The 14345-nt window shown below is 47.6% G+C and overlaps 4 protein-coding genes across 4 annotated transcripts; 2 read left to right on the top strand and 2 right to left on the bottom strand.

Moving 5' to 3' along the window:
* Nucleotides 1–556: 556 nt before the first annotated feature.
* On the top strand, nt 557–2290 carry CNT (Cntp; the record flags this gene model as incomplete). Its single annotated transcript, XM_024856037.1, has 1 exon — nt 557–2290. One exon carries the CDS (start codon nt 557–559, stop codon nt 2288–2290), a length of 1734 nt encoding a protein of 577 aa, XP_024715636.1.
* Nucleotides 2291–2880: 590 nt separating this feature from the next.
* On the top strand, nt 2881–7872 carry VPS35 (retromer subunit; the record flags this gene model as incomplete). The annotated part of the gene is made up of 2 exons (XM_024856036.1): nt 2881–5561; nt 5775–7872. 2 exons carry the CDS (start codon nt 2881–2883, stop codon nt 7870–7872), a joined length of 4779 nt encoding a protein of 1592 aa, XP_024715635.1.
* A 26-nt stretch (nt 7873–7898) lies between these two features.
* On the bottom strand, nt 7899–8600 carry C7M61_000601 (tRNA splicing endonuclease subunit; the record flags this gene model as incomplete). The annotated part of the gene is made up of 1 exon (XM_024856035.1): nt 7899–8600. The coding sequence occupies one exon, from the start codon at nt 8598–8600 to the stop codon at nt 7899–7901; it is 702 nt and encodes a 233-aa protein (XP_024715634.1).
* A 914-nt stretch (nt 8601–9514) lies between these two features.
* Nucleotides 9515–11077, bottom strand: C7M61_000600 (uncharacterized protein; the record flags this gene model as incomplete). Its single annotated transcript, XM_024856034.1, has 1 exon — nt 9515–11077. One exon carries the CDS (start codon nt 11075–11077, stop codon nt 9515–9517), a length of 1563 nt encoding a protein of 520 aa, XP_024715633.1.
* Between the last annotated feature and the right edge of the window lie 3268 nt (nt 11078–14345).

The raw sequence follows: 14345 nt of genomic DNA, 5'->3' as shown, positions 1-14345 counted from the left end.
AAGGGTCCTGCCTTGTAATAGAGGGGCACCTACGCACAGATGCCGCTTATGCTGCGCAGAGTGGAGGCAAGACAAGGCGTTCAGGACAAAAAAAATGGGGCAAAATGGTCGGTCCTGCATCAATGATGCGTTAAGATGCCATAGAAGGAGCTTTTCGATGGAGCGCGGATTAAAGCCGAGTGTCCTCCTGCCGGACTTTTGCAAGACCGTTACTTTGTGAAAGTGGAGAAGGGTTGTAGCGGAAGTGTCACGGAATGTGACTATCACTTTCTCCGCCAAGATTTGAAGGCATCGCGACTTCACGACAGGCAACTGGTTGTAGCCACGCGAAAAAAGAAACTTTTATTCATTGTGCGCATTGATAAGAGCTTTTTTGTGCGTTTTTGGAAGCCTCTCAGAGAAATTTTTGCTGCAACATCCACTCTAATCTGGGCATGGCCTTATAAGAGTTCTTTTTTCCAACTTGGCAATTCATTCTTTGTGTTTTTACCTAACATCGCTTCACTCTCTATAGCAGCGTTTCAGCCGTATTTGCTTAGCATCAATACATTTTAGCATGGCCTCTAACATCGAGGCTCAGAAGTCTCCCATAACAGGGGACATCGAGGAACAGAAGGAAGCTGAAGTCAATTTCGAAGACCACAGTGACCCTTCTGTTTCGGAAAAAGCATCATCAAACACCCTCACAAGATGGAAGAGAATGAAGTCCAGATTTCCATACTGGAGACTCCTCATTGACACGTTGGTTGGTTGTTTCTTTACTGGTTGGTGGCTTTCCATCATAATTCAAGATGAACACAGAGGCAAATGGTTGATTCCCACCGTTCTTTGGGGTATGCTTATGGTTCGTTTGATTTCATGGCACTGCAGAATCTTGTACGTGATGTTCCATTACGCTGCCAAGGTATGGAATTTCTTCACTGACATCGTCTATGCGAGAATCCTCACCACTAGACCTAGAAGATTGATGGTTGGCGCTACCATCACAATCGGTACCATGTTGCTTGGTACTTTTGTCCCTGAGGAAATCGAGTTTTCAAAAAGAGAGGATAGAGCGATCTCCTTCTGTGGTATCCTTGTGGCTGTCGGTGGTTTATGGGCCACATCTAAACATAGAACTAAGATTCAGTGGAACGCAGTCATTGGTGGTGTTTTGATGCAATACATCATTGGTCTTTTCGTGTTGCGTACCAAGGCCGGTTACGACATTTTCAACTTTATCTCCACCTTGGCTAGAGAGTTGTTAGGTTTCGCTAAGGATGGTGTGGCGTTCTTGACCAACGAGGAAACCTCCCAGATTGGTATGTTCTTCTTCACCGTCTTGCCTGCCGTGGCCTTCTTCGTCGCTTTCGTTCACATCTTCTATTACTACGGTATCATCCAGTGGTTCATTGGCAAGTTTGCCAAATTTTTCTTCTGGACTCTCCGTATCTCTGGTGCGGAGGCCATCACGGCTTCTGCTTCTCCTTTCATTGGAATTGGTGAGTCGGCCATTTTGATTAAGGATTTGTTACCACTTCTTACCCAAGCTGAATTGCACCAGGTCATGACCTCTGGTTTTGGTACAATTTCTGGAGCTGTGTTGGTTGGTTATATTGGTTTGGGTTTGAACGCTCAGGCATTGGTGTCTTCTTGTATCATGTCTATCCCGGGCTCAATTGCAGTCTCCAAATTGAGATTCCCTGAGACTGAGGTCCCTGTCTCGAGAGGAACTGTTGTTTTCCCTGAGGAAACTGATCCTAACAAGAAGCCTCAAAATGTCCTTCAGTCCTTTTCTGAAGGTGCAACCTTGGGTCTTTACACTGCCGCCACTATGTTGGTGCAATGTATGTGTATTATTGCCCTTGTGGCATTGTTGAACGGTCTTTTGACCTGGTTTGGTAACTTCTGGAACATTAATGAATTGACCTTGGACTTGATCTTTGGTTACATCTTCTATCCAGCAACATTCTTCCTTGGTGTTCCAAGAAACGAAATTCTTGACATTTCGAAGTTGATTTCTGTGAAATTCATGCAAAACGAGTACATGGCTTATTCCATGTTGGTTAACGAGGCCCCTTACAACCAGTTGTCTCAAAGAGGTAACTTGATTGCCACCTACGCTCTTTGCGGTTTTGCCAACTTCGGTTCCATGGGTATCACTCTTGGTGTTTTGAACACTTTGAGTAAGGGCAAGAGATCCTCCGACATTTCGAGGGAAATTTGGTCTGCCTTGTTCAGTGGTTTCATTGTCACCATGATGTCATCTTGTGTGGCTGGTATGGTCATTCATGACTTGAGTGGTTTCTAAGCGTCTCAAGATCGAAGACGACTAATTTTTTAACGATTTATACGACCTTGAATGTAACCTTGTAAAGTGAGTCGGCTAAAGGTAGTCAGTAAAGTTAATCCAATTTTATTTGATGGATTCATCTAAAATTCTGTGGGCTATTTTTAAGTAAATTAAGCAGCAGTTGTGAGTTACATCAATCAAGATCTGTATGCATTTAAATGGTTAGAAAAGTAAAAACTAATTTGTAAATTTCTGCGAAATCAAGTTATGAATCATACATTTTGAGTGCGGAGTGGTATATTTGATCAACCTTGCGAAACGCCATTCACCATATAAATACACGTTTACAATTTCTGTTCCTTAAAAAGATGAAACCATATTGTTTGCCCCTTAAATATGACTTTGGATTCATTTTTTAATTAGTAGATCCCGTCTTACTTTGCCACTGATAAGGACAGCCAGGTGCACGGAGGTGAGATCTCACTATCCATTTGGTGCTTTCTGCGTACGTCTCTGTTACCGAACAACGCCGCAACTTATCACCAATGTCAAGCGGGAACGCCAATGTTCAACAATGCTTAAGCAATATACGGCTTCATACAAAAAATATGAAGGATAGCCTCGCAGAGGGCCACCTTCTCCCAGCATTGAAGTATTGCCTGAATTTCCTCAATGAATTGAGAACGTCTCAGCTTTCTCCCAAGGAATACTACGAATTGTACATTGCGGTCTTCGATTCCTTGGAGTATCTTTCAACATATCTCAAACAATCGCATGAACGGAAGCAATTGAAGAAGGATGACCCTCCATTCTTGGCGGATCTCTACGAATTGGTTCAGTACCTGGGCAACATCGTCCCCAGGTTATATATGATGATTGTTATTGGAACGACGTATATGTCGACCAATAGTGAAAGTACGAAGGAGATCATGAAGGACATGATTGAGATGTGTAAGGGAGTCCAACACCCGATCAGAGGTCTTTTTCTAAGGAACTACTTATCGCAAAGGTCAAAGGATCTTCTACCAATTGAAACAGAAGAGGATTTTGAAGACACTGTGGATTTTCTCATGACAAACTTCATTGAGATGAACAAACTTTGGGTCAGGCTTCAACATCAAGGACACTCAAGCGAGCGGGAACTTAGATATAGGGAGAGGAAAGAACTAAAAGTTCTAGTTGGTTCCAACTTGGTTCGTCTTTCGCAGGCAATAGATGACTTCCCAACTGAGGAAAAAGATTTTGGTGAGAATTACTACAAAGAAACAATTTATCCTATCGTCACAGAGCAAATCATCCAATGCAAGGATCATCTTGCACAAAGTTACCTTATAGATGTGTTGATCCAGATTTTTCCAGACAACTTCCACTTTGTCACAATTGATGATTTACTTAATAATGTGTTTTTAAAACTACACCCAGCTTTGCAAAAGTCAGAGTTGGTCTCGAATTTGGTTGATCGCTTTGTAACAAATCTCATCTACGAGTCTGATCTAAGCGAAGCCACAAAAAAGACTGAAAATCTTGGAAAAGGAGGCGAGTCAAGTACACCTGAACCGTATGTCAACGTTGAGCTGGTTTTTGAATCATTCTGGGAATTCTACGACAACCTCTCTCAGTTGCAACCTTCCGTTCCATCGGAGGAGATGTGTTTGATTCTTCGGTCAATGATCAAACTCACACTCAACTTCCAACCTGAAAACTACTCCAACCTCAATAAAATCTTTGAATTTGCGATGCAAACCTTGAAGAAGCGGAATACTGGAGACGAAGAGACCAACGACAGGTCTGAATCGAGCTTGTGGTACGAGCTTCTTGTTGAACCTATCAATGAGCTGAAATCAATAAAGAGCTTACTTCAATTGGAAAACTTCAAGCAACTTTACGACCAGATCCCAGACCCACACTTCAAAAGGCAGCTTTCACTTGTTATCATTAACAAACTTCTTGATCTGCCTGAGTTCGGTACCATGAAAAGTATCGAGGAAATCGATGACGTTTTCGCTTACTTTGTTGTTCTCATTGAAGAGCAAGACTCTAAGGTAGATACTCAGAAGGATTTGGGTATCAAAAAGTCCATTAAGCTTGAAGGAGGAGAAAAGGTTGTCAGCGAAGACTTCTTGCAAAGACAAGAAAAGGTTTGCAAGTGTTTACATTTGGTATCCCATGCTGATGCTACAGATGCTTTGTCTAGCCTTTTTTACATCAAAAAGAAATTCTTGAGCAGATGTCCCGAAAACATCATCTACACTTATCCAACTTTGATTTCCATGATAACTAACCTTTTGCGTCTTGCAGGATACAAGAATGCAAGGAGAAGATCAAAGGACCCAGAAGCTAGAGCCCAACTAGACCAGCTGGTTACCTACAACTTCAAGAATTTGTCAGTGGTTATCGAGGAACTTTATCAGCATCATCAAACGTACTACTCGGATTTGGTTCTCAAGTTGTACCTCAATGCGGCCACTATAGCAGACCAATTGCAACAAGAAACCGTTGCATATGAGCTTTTTCATCAAAGTTTCGTCATCTACGAGGAGAATCTCTCTGTCAGCAAACCCGTGAAAAATGCACCAAGTCCCCAAGACCCGATGGGTGGATCAGTCTCATATCAGCTGGTTTTAGCTATTGCAAATGCTTTGGCGAATCTGCGCTATTTCAGTAAGGAAAACTACGAGTCATTAATTACCAAGGTCACTCTCTATGGCTCCAAGTTGCTTAAGAAGCAGGATCAGTGCCGTGCCATCTATAACTGCGCTCATTTGTGGTGGTGGTGCGACTCGTTGATCGAGGGGCAGTCACCCACAGTTATTGTCGAGGATGGCACGGATGATGCACAAGCTGCTAAAGATGCCAACGGGGAAGGGAATCAGGAGCAGGAGAATAAAAATGGTGAAAGCGAGAAAGACGACGATCATTCTGATGCCGAGATCGAGACACAGCTCTACAGAGATGGCAAAAGGGTTCTTGAATGTCTTCAGAAAGCACTCCGTGTTGCCGACTCGAGCATGGATCCTTTCCTCCTGTTGAAGCTTTTCGTCGAAATCCTCAATCGCTGCATCGTCTTTAACATCTACGGTAATTGGTACATTGACGCGCGGTACATCAACGGGCTTATCGACTTGATTCGCAATAATTTAGCCAACCTCCAAGGTCAAGATTCTTCCCGCACAGAAGATGACAGAGAGACGAGGCTCTATCGCTTGATTGAAGTCTATTTTGATCGTACCTTGGAGCATGTTGCCGACCAGCAGCAGAGCGAGGGACGCCTCGAGGGAGTTGTTGTATAGTACATTGGTCTATTTTCCGTGTCAACACGCACATGCCTGCGAAATGTAGATTTGACGTATGCTTAAGCGAGGTTTTCGCGACATTTGCGCCACCCCCCTGCACCACACCGTTTTAATCAGTGATAAGAAGGAAGCCACCACCTCCACGCGTCTGAACGGCATTGCGTTTTTCCTGGAATTTAAGCGAGTTGCAACGGAAACGTAAACATGAGTAAGCATCTTGCCCGTGATAGTTCCGTGTGGAATAGGCTTATATATGGCCTGTCCCGGGTCCCACTCAATGTGGACCACGAACAATCGATTTCGGAGAAAGAGGTGGAAAAGGACGAGAAGAAGCCAATGAATTTCAGACTTGTTGTTTTATATGCCTGGATGGCAATTACAACGGTGTTTGCGTTGTACGAGGTGCTGAAGTTTTCTCTTCCCTCCAGCCTCAACCCAAGCCTCATATCAGGTGCCAATGGCATATCAAAGCCGAAGGTCGGTCTTAGTTCTAAGGCTGGTGTTTTGTTTGCCAACAAGGAACCTTCAAACGAGATCATTGAGGTCTCCTATCCCTTCGTTCCTAGCGAGAGATATGGGCAGTCATTGCACACCCAACTCTTGGTGAATGACACTTTCGACCTGTGGGGGCACCCACTGTTTACCCAATACTCTCCACCAGATGTCGAATTCAATAGAGTGGTTTTGACATTACATGTGAATATCACTGGTATTCAATATGATAGATTGGGCCATCTCTTTGTTGGCGGCGCAGAAGTGTGGAGAACCAGTACCATTGAGCCAGGCGGATCACTTGTCTTCTCTGTTTTCAGTAAAGACGTTTCGAAGTATCTTGCTCTCTTCAAGGAAGAAAGCGATGTCTTATTCCAATTGGATAATGTTGTCACTGACCGCTACACTGGAAAGCCTCACGTCGAATTGTATGCTGACTACTACTATGACGCAACCGCCGCTTCAGATGCAGAGTTTGGCCAGGTGCTTGTGAACGCTGCTTCCTCTGATCCCAGATACCAGTATTTCGACATTAGAAAGCCTGCTGATAAGGTATACCCATTGATAAAGGAGAAAGATCCCAAGACACCCCCTATCACGACGCTTTCCGGGGAGGAACGCCTCACCATCCAGTTACCCCAGGTTTCAAAAAACACAACAAGGTTGCAGTTGGATATCTTTGCCAGTGGAAATGGAGACGAGGAATTCTGGTACACCAACGTGTTGGACAAGTACAAGGACGTTTTTGGATCTGACGACGGTTTGTTAGGACATGGTCCCTTGCGAATCGTTAATGTATTCTTTGATGGCGAAAAGATTGCTTCACAAACTCAACAGCCATTCATTTTCACGGGTGGTATCTCGCCTTCTTTCTGGTCGCCTATCGTTGCAATTAATGCTTTTGACCTTCCCAGCATCAATGTTGATGTCTCTGGATTATTACCGTTATTATGGGAAGGAGGCAACCATACTATATCTTTTGATGTTAGTAATGGGCTCGATGAAGTGGATGGAGGTCACTCTGGTGTTGGCAATGGCTGGATTACTGGTGTCAACTTGTTGACCTACGAAAACAAGGATGTGGTTCAAGCAACGGGCCAGATCTTGCACATCGGTAACAGAACAAGAGGAAACCTGATCTCCTTTGGACGCAAGACTTTTTTGCTGCAAATCGTAAACGGTATTTTGGATAGTCAATTGACCAGTGAACTCACATTGCAGCTTGCCAACGGCCAAGAGTTGAGTACTGTGGCCAGTCTGTTCAGCAAGGGAGAGATTTCAAACGTTCAGCAGTATCTCAACCTGGGAAACAAGCAAACTGTTGTCCACACTGGCCATAATGCTAAGTCGTTCATTCTTCTGAACAAGTATGACCTTGAGGACAGAATCCACCAAACCAATGTCTCTTTGAGTTATCCATTGGTGCTCGACTACAACCAGAATGGTACTAATAATGCTTATGACTTGGACGTTTCCATCGTTTATTCTGTCGCCACGACATTGGATATTGATGACCACAGAGTCATGGCGAGTGCCATTGGACAAAATGCAACTTCCGTATTTTACTTGAGACCAAGTGGTAATCATGGAGACGCAAAAATGACTACTAGATATAGCATTCAGGTGAGTGGACCCACCAAAGACTTTACTTATAAGCGGAGAGTTGACGCTGATCACGGAAGTATCACCTATGATCAAGACAATTATGAGGAGAACACCAGCGATTGGTCTGAGATCGACCAGCTTATCGAGGAGTTGGCCAGCATCAATGGAACTGACCATGGTCCACTCCCCGAACTTCCAACTGTATGGTAACATTATAATACATAACTCTATAAGATTTAACCAAAGCCGGCCCACTCAATCGAGAAAGTCTTTTCAGAATGCTCCTTCTCCTCCAGTGGGGACATGAGTACCCACGCTTTCTTGACAGCCGTCGCCAAACGTCCCCCCGTGACCAAATCTATTAGTTTAACGTCTTCCTTTTGCCCTACACATTTGACAATCAAATGTGAGTGGAATCTCAATGGGTCTCCAGGGTAACTGACAAACGTGCCGCCAAAACGTAGGCCAGGCATAATGTAATGATCTATTGAGCGAAGTTTCGAGAAAGCTTCATACTTTTCAGCGAACCGGTCTTCAATGGTAGTCTGGCGGGCCAAAAATTCCTCTCTGCTTACCACAAACTTGGAGGCATCAAGCCCGATCTCGTTTGGCAGCTCATTTGGAGTTATGACGTAATGTGAGTTGGAGGACCCTGCCAAACGAACGATAGAGCCCTCGTTCATCTGTGCCGGTGTTGACTCTTCCGTAAGCTGATCGTGAAAAGCCTTATTATCTATGAGAATGGCATGACCATTGTCGATAAGCCAGAGTACCTCGTAGATGCTGAGCTGAAGAGGTACACCTAGGAACACATTCTGTTGGGGAGCTTTCGGGAGCGTACCCACAAGCACACCGACAATACCTATCTTTCGAAGTTTCCTAACATCATCGATACTAAAAATGAGCACCCTGTTGTGTATCAACGGGAGATGTATCATGGGAGGGAGAGTGAGTTTCTCACACAGGAATAATGAGGTGACCGAGCTGCTCCCTTGGGATCAACAGCGCTGCCGATCATGATCGATAGTTTAAAATAATTCGGGAAATTGCAATTGCATCGGTATTATCCCGATATCGGTTTTCTTTGGGCTTTTGAGTCGAATCCAACAAAATCTTGACAACGTGGTGTCATGCAAGTGATGCCAACAAGTGATTCTGAAAAGGGAAATTAGTAGTTGTGTGGTTCCTTTCGCATATCATTGCTGAGCCCTGCTGCCCACCATTGGGCAAGCTTGTGGTGGCTGCAAACGGTTTGCAAAGCCGATAGCTATTTCCGGAGGACCCTGAGGGGGACAATTCCGGAGCAACATACGGAAGTTAAAAAAAAAAAAAAAAAATTAGTCTTATTCCGTTCTTGGCAGCCCATTATCGAAATGTCCGCTTTGGGATCGGGGGCCCTATCGGTGAACCGATTATCCGCGTTACCAAAGCACATAAGCGACATTGACGTTTTTTTGACTTGCGCTTGGCTCACAAAAGCCAATGGTGGTTTCATATGAAAGGTTGGGCATAGGGCATGACAAAGAGTGCCAAGGAGAACTAGAGCATGCTTGCCTACCCCCACTTCTGCGTTTAATAGAGTTAAGGGGCCATGTCGAGGAATAGGTGTGCACGTTTGTCAAGGCAATGGTGGTTGGATGACTCTGGGGTGGGGGGAACATGCTCGATTCCCGCTCAACAGGCATCATAAGAATAGGAAGGAGAAAGCGTCGGTTTTCAACATAATGCCGACACGCTTGGGTTGGCTGCTCTCTACAATTAAAGCGTAGCACATAACAAGAACTAAAGGAAACCACCCACTAGGAGGTATTCTTGGCCGCCAGTGGAGGTTTTATGAAATATACTACATAGCTCACTCGATTAGGTTCAGCACCTTGATCCGGTCGGTCTCAGCAGCATCCTGGTCTTTATCCTCCGGGATTGGTGTGCTGTTGATGCTGCGTAGAAGGTTTTTGTAAGAAGGAATCCCAGAGGCCGAGCCGGGCGCTAGCGCAGTGCTATTGGACGCGGAGGAGGCTGCGTCGTTTGATGAGGCGGCATTGGCAGCATTGGAGGCGTTGGAAAGGTTGCTGAGAGGCTTACCTTGGTCCAGAAGCCCCAGCGCACTGCTGACGGAAAGCCGGTTTGGGTTTGAGTTGATGGGCATTATGGATGGCGAGTGAAGCAGGATCAGCAGCTGGTTGCGCTTCATCCACATGTCCCCAGCCCCATGGCCAGCCATTGGGTTTGGGAACAAATCCGGGGCAACCGACGAGCGTCTCAGTGGGTGAGTGCTCGAGGTGGCCAGCGGCAATGCAAAAGAATGTTTGTAGTCGTGGCTCAAGGAATTTTGGCGAGAAACGTAGGACACGGGCAGACTGTAGTGAGAGCTGTCGCCGTGGGAGCTGTTTGACACGCCTTGGGTGGGCAGGTTGGTAAGATTATTATTGAGCGGATGAGCCTGCTGAGGTGGATGTTGCAGGTACAGAGCAGGCAGCGTGCTGGGTGGTAAGGTCGTGGCGTTCAAAGAGTGACGGCGGTCTTCCTCGCCCACACGCTTGTTGAAGTTGGACAAAAGTGGCGGAAGTGTAGGGTGGTCAATGCTGGCCAGGCGTATTGGCGCCTTGGAAAGGTGCGGAAAGTGGCCATGGCCATGGCCCAGCGGAGGCACGCCGTTGAGCTGGGGCCGTTTGTCCAGTTCACTGAACATGGACGTATTGAACAGAATTTGGGAGAATTGAGGAACTTTTGGATACTGGGCCACTTGGTGGTGTTCTTGCAGCGCCACGGCGCCCATGGAGTTATGGCGGGAGCGCTGTGGAGAGACAGACTGGGTGAGATTGGGCCGTAAGTGGGCGTACTGGGGCATGGACTGGTGAGAAAACGAGCCCGAGTTCGACACCGGTGCCGAGACAGGGGCCGAGTTAGGAGCGGAGCCCACGGTGGAGGAGTAGCCTGAGTTAACGCCCGAGAGGGTTTGGGCGCTTGTAGTGGAGCCTGAGGATGGCGGTTGGTCGTTCAGCGCTGCCACATGGCTGACTCTGCGCCTGCGGTTAGCGCCTCCGTTCCACCAGTTCTTGATAGCGTTGTCACTGCGGCCTGTGAGGTGCCTGGCGATTTCGGCCCACTTCTTGCCGTGTTTGGCCACAAGCTGTTCAATGAGCATACCTTCCTCGGCTGTGATGGGATTACGATTGAGGGAGGGCTTCAAGTTCTGATGGTAACGTTCACGGCACTGTTTGGGCAGCCTGGAGCCTAGCAGGCTCAGAATACGAACCCAATTCGTCGGGCCCTGGACAGCGATTATGGACATGAGACGACGGTCCTCGTCGGGCAGCCAGGGACCTCGGCGGACGGTGGTAGGCGGGGCGTGAGCTGGTTTATAGGAGGCGGTGTCCTTTTCGGCAAAGTCGGGGGAGCCTTTCATCTCGACCATGAGGGATTTCATTAGGAAGAAGGATGTAGCTCACGGGGTGGACTTGGCCGGGGAGGACAGGGCTTTTGGGGGAGCCGGAAACTAGGGCCTTGACGGGACGGTAAGCGGCCGGGTTATGAGATAACAGAGGCCCGGAGAAAGAACGGTTGTTCTTGACGCAAGAGGGTGCTGCGGGCGGAAAGTAAAAAAAGTGGTAAGATTCGTGAAAGCCTGTTCACGGGCTTTTAAACTGTGCACCACCGAGAACAGAAAAAAGTATGCAATTAGGACACAATCTGTGATCAGAAAAAAAAAAAAAAAAAAAAAAAAAGAAGAAAAATTTTAAAAAAAAAAAAAAAAAAAAGGGAAAAATTCGTAAAAGCCTGTTCCCGGGCTTTTAAACTGTGCACCACCGAAAAAAAAAAAAAGTATGCAAATAGGAAAAAAACAGTGATAAAAAAAAAAAAAAAAAAAAAAAAAAAAAAGAAGCAGCACCAGCAGCACCAGTGATGCAGGCCACGGTTGTGGAACGGTCGGTCACTAAAAGTCTATAGATTAGACATGTTGCAGAGGGGAGATGGAGAGGTTCAGAACGAATGGCTTTTTTTTCATTTCTGGTGGATGGCGGAGAGGGTGGTGGGAACGCCGTCTGGATAAGAATGCCCCTAGAGCGTCATGCCCAAATAGTCAGTCCAAAATGAGAACAAGGCGGCGTTGGGCCTTGAAGTGGTAAGCGAGAGGCAGGGAGCACAGCGACCCGCGACACTCCCAAAGCGGCTGCCTTGTTTGGCCCGTTGGGCGTGGAAGGACAGCCAAGCTGGGCTGCTGTCAGGTCGTTTCAATTTGCAGTAATCAGAGCTCGGCTAATGTTGCTGAGACTCCCCTCCAGCGCATGAGGCTCTGGCACGGCGGCTAAACCCATGGAGATCTGTGTGCACAAGCAGACGACGAGAGGTGGGATTCTTGTGAGATTTTGATTTTCGACACCCATGAGATTTGTCACTGTGGCTGTCACAAGTGAAAACACAAGGAGCCGGTTCTGCCTGAAAAATGGGCGGATGGGCCCACGAGGTGGGTCCGGCCCCGTTTGGCGCCCTACGTTGAATTGAGCCCCGGATCGCCCGTGCCGCGCCCTGCCTGGCACCAGGCAGGCTAGTCTGGACGTTGCAGCCAACAAAAATGGGCCATATGCTGCCGCTCCAAAAAAAGACCCCGTTGATGACTCTGGCACACTGGAGCTCCCGCTAGCGGCTGACGAGGACAATGAAAGATCCTGACCCACGCCACAATGGCAATAGCTATTCGCTATTTTCTGGGGCGTTGTGGCGGGGGGACCCACCCTGGGGCCAAGACCCGCAGGAAGCAGCACCACAAGTGGCCGCCGGCCTGAGGACCCAACTTGCCGCGCCGTTTCAGCGAGCAATGCCCATGCAAGACCAGCACCTGAATGGGCTGCTTCGACCCGCACGAAACGAATAAAAAAAAAAATAATAATAAAAAAAGAAAGTGGTTCCTCGCTGGCGCCCGGATTAGCCTTCAACGGTGGGCACAATGACGCCGCTGGCAAATCAACAATCAGAGGGGTAGTCACGAGCGAGGGGGTAACGATCCATTGTGGCCTCCATTGGTTCTGCTGCTGCCGCCGCCGCCGCCGTTCCTGTAGCTGTGCTCGGGGCCTTCCTGGTAATTAACCTGTATCTCCGGAGCCCTTTATTTTCAGGTGGCACAAATCGTCTGGCCTGCCTCGGTGCTCAAGAGGATCGGCTCGTACCGCCTGAGGCCCGGGCTGGTGCGCTGCAGAACAATCATGACCATACATATCAGGGGTCCGCCTGCCCGGCTCGACTTGCTGCCGCCTGCCCGCGCGAGCCTTTCGATACTTTTAAGCCTGGGGCCCTGACTGCCTGCCAGGGCGCTCTGGCAGACTGCCCGAATCTGCGCTGGTCTGGTCGTTTTGGGGGCTCAAAGACGATTGTCCCTGCGCCTGCGCCCAACGGTCCACTTAGCTTCTTTTACGGTTTGCCCAAAAAATAGTAAAACAAAAAAAAAAAAAAAAGAAAAAGCCTTGTCAATTTCCTCGACATCGCTTGCGCTTTCTACATCTTCGCTTGTCCCAAAATCCAATTTTTTGTTATCCTATATCCTGTGGCCTCCTTGGCTACTCCCCATACTCTTCCAAATCCTCCTCCTCAAAAATCACCCGCACCATGAGCGAGCAGCTGGGACACACCGCGATGTCCTCCCCGTCCCGCAAGTCATCCAACAGAATGGCAAACTTGTCCCCGCACGGACACGGGTACTGAAATAGCCCCGTGTTGCCGTCGTACACAAAGTCCTCGATCTCTATTTCATCGTACACTGTCACGGTCTCCATAGGAAAGTGGTGGGTGGGAGCCAAGCGATGAGATGGATGAGCTTTTCACCTCTCGCGCGCGCAGTGCAGGCCTCATAGTTTGCAGCCATTCTTCTCCCTTCACATGGCCCCCACGCCCGAGTCCTCAATCTCTGCTTTAGGAATGTCCAAGCTACTCGTTTTTCTGCTTGGAATTACAATAACACCCACCTTGCCTTCTTTGGCCTGCTTCCCACAATACCTTCTGCACCCTTCGGTACGTTAGTTCATGCTGCCCAGACCGCCTCGGACTGATCGAGAAAGCCACTTTCCTGCTCTCTCACAATGCTCTTGCACCCTGGCGGGGCCTCATGTGGTCTGATCTCTGAGATAAAGGCATGAATGGCATATGCTTCGGAACCTGTTCCTTGTGCGACCTCCAACGGGCTCGGAGGCTTTCCCGAAGCGGCAGGCCCACACGGTTTCGAGCGTCTCTGGGCTCAATTGTCTTTGATATTCCGCTTTGGGTTATCAGGCTACCTGCCCATCAAGGGGTTTCAATGCTTCTTGTACCTTGTGGTCACGCGTTGTTATGCTAAGTCCATTCTCGTAGTTTAGAACTTTTCACATTTCATGGCTTTTAAACCGTTTAAGCCTCGCTCTTACGAACAAAGAACATCTTTCACCTGCTTTAGCCTGTGCTTTTGGTTGCGCCTGTGCTTCGGTCTGTGCCTGTGAGATCCACTAGGGCTCGAGCCCTAAACGCTCACCAACTCACGTGCAAACGTTGGAACACCGGACTCTCCGCGCAACAGCGACTACTCCCTCGATAAACGGTGTCGACAAGGCCTCACAGTTTTTCGATCACGTGATCTCTAAATCTCCCACACACCCTTACCTCCTCACTGTAAAATTCTCAAGCCTGCACCACCGCTCCCAGCGAAAATTTTTTCTATA

The sequence above is a fragment of the Candidozyma pseudohaemuli genome, assembly GCF_003013735.1.
Source record: "Candidozyma pseudohaemuli strain B12108 chromosome Unknown scaffold00001, whole genome shotgun sequence".
Classification (NCBI taxonomy): domain Eukaryota; kingdom Fungi; phylum Ascomycota; class Pichiomycetes; order Serinales; family Metschnikowiaceae; genus Candidozyma; species Candidozyma pseudohaemuli.
The sequence above is the reverse complement of the archived record's forward strand: the minus strand, read 5'-3'. Positions and strand labels throughout refer to the sequence as shown.